A 5,102-nucleotide genomic window follows, 5' to 3' on the forward strand; every position below is an offset into this window, starting at 1 on the left:
AATTACCGTATGACTGGCCCACCATCCAATAATAATAATTTCCCTTAATAGTTTAAAAGTCTCCTTTATTCATGGATTAAATGCTCGTAGATATTTTTATATCACGTTTACACTAGGTTTTTATCACAATCTTACAATTAAATATAATATATTTAAATAAATTATTTTTATAAAATAATCTTTAATCTAAGTACATCGGCACAGTGTTATAATACGACTACCGGCCCATCGGTAACTTTTCCGGTATCTCGGTGGCCCAATCCACCGCGCCCTTTGTATACACAAAAGTATAAATTTCAGATATGGTGGTAAAAGTGCTAAGCTTGCATAGGCCAATTTACGTCACTGAATGCATGAATTTAAAACATATTTTAGAATATTTCAAATTACAATATGCCGTGTCACGTGTATTTAATGGTATTCGTGAACATAATAGCGCTCTTGGTGGTGATAAGTAATTGTGGTTTTCTATTTGACAGATTTGAACAAGACGTATCAAGCATAGACATAATATAATGTTATAATGTTATATTATGTCTATGGTATCAAGTGACGACTCCTTATCAGTTAGCACTGCTTGTCACTTGGTTTGTTACTGATAGAGCTTAGTAAACTTTCTAAAATCAAATTACATACATAATATTTAATATGCATTGTTTAGTATTGTCTGATACATAGATAAACGTTTATCTATGGTCTGATAAATCGCGATCGAACCATAAACTGAAAATAATTATTCTTCTCGACTATTGCGGTTACATTTGTTAAATAACGTATTGTTCTGCGCTCTAGTGTTTTTGGTTGATAGTCAACGGGTACAACATTTTGGAATAAACACTCTCCGTTACAAAATATACTTGATAAGTATAAATAAAAATGGCATCTGGTAAAAGACTGAGTCCTAACGATCCAGGATCCTATTCATTACCTGGTGAGTATCAATTTGTTCTTTACTTATTCTGACCAAATTTGTACAATTGTAAATAGCATATAATTTTTAAAATTTTTTTTTTTTAACATACTTTAAACTAAATAAATCATTTTTAAAATATGTAATGTAATTAATGTTATTATAATTGTTATGTTACTTATATGAATTTTTCTAAAAAAAAAAAAAAGTCAAACTTGAACAAATCTAGTGATGACTCAACAATAAAACATGATTACCTCCAAAAATTATAATCCTATTTAAATGTATGATGATTTAATAAGTATAGCTGATATTATATTCTATACCTAATTATTGTAAATATTATTTTCATTATTTTGGTAATCAACTTTTATAAAACTATATTTTATATTTTTATTTTATTATTTACATTAAACAGATATTCAAATTAAAACCATATGAATAATAATTGTTATAGTTATTTCATAAATTCATTAAAAACTATTAGAATTGTTTTGAAAAGTTCTATTAAATAACTCACATACCATGAATATTCATTAACTGCAGTATACATGATAATGTTATTAATTAAATAGGTACTATTCATAATAATTTATAATGTTCATAATCTATATTTAGAAGAATTAAGAAGCAATTATTTAAGTAACATTAATTATGTTGTTTACTTGTAAACTCAGACATTGTGTACATTTTTTATGTTTAAAATTAAATTATCATTATATTAATGTTTTAGAAAAAGTTGCCATCAATCATATTGATATAGAACTTGCTGCTGATTTCAAAAACAAAAAACTTAAAGGACTTGTTGATTTGAATTTTACTAAGATTGATGAAAATTGTGATCATATTGTATGGCACAGAAAATACATTTTATCTATAAAATAATTTTCCAGAATTTATTATTTTCAGATTTTGGATAATCTGGATTTAAATATTATTAGTGTTATAAATAAAGATGATGGATCTTCACTGGAGTTCACTATAGGTGATAGTTTGAAAGTATTTGGATCAAAAATAGAAATAAAACTTCCATTTACTAAAAAGTAATGAATAATAATTGTTATTATAATATTTTTTTAATAATATTTTATACTAAAGGTACACCATATTTCTAAAATTTTGTTGTATGGTTAAACTTTAACCATCTAAATATGATACCCATGACTATTATATTATTACATTTTAGGGGTGTGATACGAATAACTTATGAAACATCTAAAACTGCTTCAGCTTTACAATGGCTTACACCTGAACAAACTTTAGGCAAAGTTTATCCATATTTGTTTAGTCAATGCCAAGTATGTTAATTATCTAATATTAAAATTTCTCCTTGAGTTAAATGATTTTTGTTGTGTAGCCTGCTCATGCTCGATCTATGCTTCCTTGTCAAGACACACCATCATTAAAATCAACATATACTGCAAAGGTAAGTATAATTTCAAATGTAATACAATTTAATAAATATATATTATATATCTGTTTAAATTATTGATAGTTTTAAACATTACAGATAACAGCTCCTAAACCATTAACAGTATTGATGAGTGCTATTCCAGTTGAAGTTACTGATAATGGTGAAACACGTACATTCTTTTTTCAACAAACTGTTCCTGTGCAATCTTATTTAATCGCTTTAGCTATTGGAAATCTAGTCAGTAGAACTTTAAGTCCTATATCAAAAATTTGGTCTGAGTCTGAAGAAATCGAGAAGGCTGCTTATGAATTTAAACAAGTAACCAATATTTCATTACTTTAGAATTTACCAAAAATTAAAATTGAAGAATCTAATATTTTTAGATACCGGAGTTGTTAAAAACTGCTGAACAAGTTTGTGGTCCATATGTTTGGAAAATTTATGACCTACTTGTTATGCCACCATCATTTCCTTTCGGTGGTATGGAAAACCCATGTTTAACTTTTGTAACCCCAACATTATTGGTAATTAATATAATACTACATAACAATATTTGCATTTTAATACATTTTTTCTTCAATTCAATAGGCAGGAGATAGAAGTCTAGTAAATGTAGTAGCTCATGAAATAGCACATAGTTGGACTGGCAACTTAGTGACAAATTGTAATTTTGAACATTTTTGGATGAATGAAGGATTTACTGTTTATGTAGAGCGCAAAATAGTTGGCGCAATGCATGGCGAGAATCTGAGAGAGTTTGCAGCACTTGGTGGTCTTGAAGACCTTAAACAATCTGTAACTATTGTCTAATCATTAGACACCGAAATATAAATGTAGACTATTCCATATCGCTTATACATGTTATTTAATATACAAAGACTTTTTTTTCTATAATGCAAACAGTTTTTCAACATTGCTAATCTTAAGTTGGAAATTTTAAAGTAATTTCCTTAAAATTTTTTAAAAAATTACTTAAGCTTCACGGAACCCTGAAGTGATCTTCGCGGAACCCCAGGGTTCCGCGGAACACAGTTTAAGAAACGCTGGTCTAATGTATTATATATATATATATATACATACATTTATACTAAATATTAATATATACTATAGGTCATTACATTGGGTGCTGATAATCCATTAACTAAATTAGTAGTTGATCTGAGTGGTATTGATCCTGATGATGCATTTTCTACTTGTCCATATGAAAAGGGTCATACATTCTTGTTTTACTTGGAAAAATTGTTTGGCACATGTAAGGAAATCATATTAAAAAAGTTGTCATAGGTTGTCTTCTTGTTATTAATAACATATTTTATAGCTGAATTCGAGGCATTTTTCAAATCCTATATTGATAAATTCAAATATAAATCTGTTGGTACGGAAGATTTTAAATCATACTTACTGTCCTATTTTCACGAAAATGATGTTACATCCCAAATTGATTGGGATTTATGGCTGTATACTTGTGGTATGCCTCCAATAATACCATCGTAAGTTTCTACTATTAAGCTATCAAGACAATTGTTTATAAAAATACATATTTTTTGTACCATATGATTTATTTTATTATTTTTTTTTTTTGTCTTATAGGTATAATAAATATTATGAAGATAAATGTGATTCTTTATTGAATCGTTGGGAAAAATGGGATGGTACAGATTCACCTTTTAATAAATCAGATTTAGTTGAATTTCAGACTGCACAAACGATACAATTTTTAGCATTACTTTTGAAGTCAAATAGTTTCAATTTGCATAAATTAAAAATTATGCAAGAAGTTTATGATTTCAATAGTAATGGTAACTGCGAAATATTACTTAGGTACTAAAATAAAGTGATATTAATAATTAAGATTAATATAATGTTTTTACATCTTAATTATATGTAAACTTACTTTGATTAGGTGGCTAAGAATATGTGCAAAATTCAAGTGGTCCGAACAACTAGAATTAATATTTAAATTTATTAATTCTACTGGAAGAATGAAATATGTTCGACCTTTATACAGGTGTCTATTTAATTTTTTTATTGAAATTAAATAAGAATGAATAATCAAAATGTCATTAACTCTTATTATTTTCATCAGAGATTTATATTCTTGGGAAGAAGTACGAACCAGGGCAATTGAGAATTTTGAAAAAAATAAAATGAGTTTGATGTATGTTTGCCGTCATACTGTTGCAAAAGACCTACATTTAAGGGATCAATGAAATTTTCCGAATTAATTTTTTTTTTATCATTTTTCATGCTTTAAATTACTACTTTATAATGTAAATCTGCATGTATTTTATACAAAAACTATGCTGATAAAATATAATTTGTATAATTGAGTATATAATTCCAATAAAACAATATTAATTTTGATCTAATATTTAAGATTTCATTTTTTTAGAAGTATAGAAGTATTAAGTAGTATCACCCTATAATTTAATTTACAGTCATAGCCTTTGTATAGTTCAAATTTAAGGCATCTTACCTACCAAAGTAATATGGCCACATAGTGTGACAAGTGATTTGCTAGTAGGTTAGTGCACTACCAGTTTTGATTCACTATTCATCAAAATGTCCAGCATTCAAGATGAAGAAGACATATTATGTGCTTTGACATTTTTGAATATTTTAAATCAAAAAAGAGTGCATGATTATTGGCTTCAACCGTTTTGGCGTGATAACTATTATTTTCAGTATTTAAAGTCCTGTAAGATAAAGGTCTATTTTAAAGTTTTTATTAAATGAAAAAAAAATATTTGATCAACTAGTTGAATAAGTTTAATTTTT

At 26.8% G+C, this 5,102-nt stretch overlaps 1 protein-coding gene across 1 annotated transcript; it reads left to right on the plus strand.

Moving 5' to 3' along the window:
- The first annotated feature begins 544 nt into the window (after nt 1–544).
- LOC112694561 (leukotriene A-4 hydrolase) lies at nt 545–4,671 on the plus strand. Its single transcript, XM_025570070.1, has 13 exons — nt 545–931; nt 1,644–1,759; nt 1,820–1,953; nt 2,097–2,208; nt 2,268–2,336; nt 2,421–2,642; nt 2,708–2,848; nt 2,913–3,119; nt 3,435–3,576; nt 3,643–3,814; nt 3,915–4,145; nt 4,228–4,332; nt 4,411–4,671. Exons 1-13 carry the CDS (start codon nt 877–879, stop codon nt 4,532–4,534), a joined length of 1,830 nt encoding a protein of 609 aa, XP_025425855.1. The 5' UTR covers nt 545–876; the 3' UTR covers nt 4,535–4,671.
- Nucleotides 4,672–5,102: the final 431 nt, after the last annotated feature.

Source organism: Sipha flava, unplaced genomic scaffold (genome assembly GCF_003268045.1).
Source record: "Sipha flava isolate LNK unplaced genomic scaffold, YSA_version1 130_pilon_pilon, whole genome shotgun sequence".
Lineage (NCBI taxonomy): Eukaryota > Metazoa > Arthropoda > Insecta > Hemiptera > Aphididae > Sipha > Sipha flava.

Excerpts from the sequence above, each read along its gene's own strand:
- LOC112694561 (XM_025570070.1), top strand. The coding sequence starts at position 877 with ATGGCATCTGGTAAAAGACTGAGTCCTAACGATCCAGGATCCTATTCA. Across the intron at positions 2,337-2,420 it reads AATCAACATATACTGCAAAG|ATAACAGCTCCTAAACCATT; the intron begins GTAAGTATAATT and ends TAAACATTACAG. Across the intron at positions 4,146-4,227 it reads AACTGCGAAATATTACTTAG|GTGGCTAAGAATATGTGCAA; the intron begins GTACTAAAATAA and ends TACTTTGATTAG.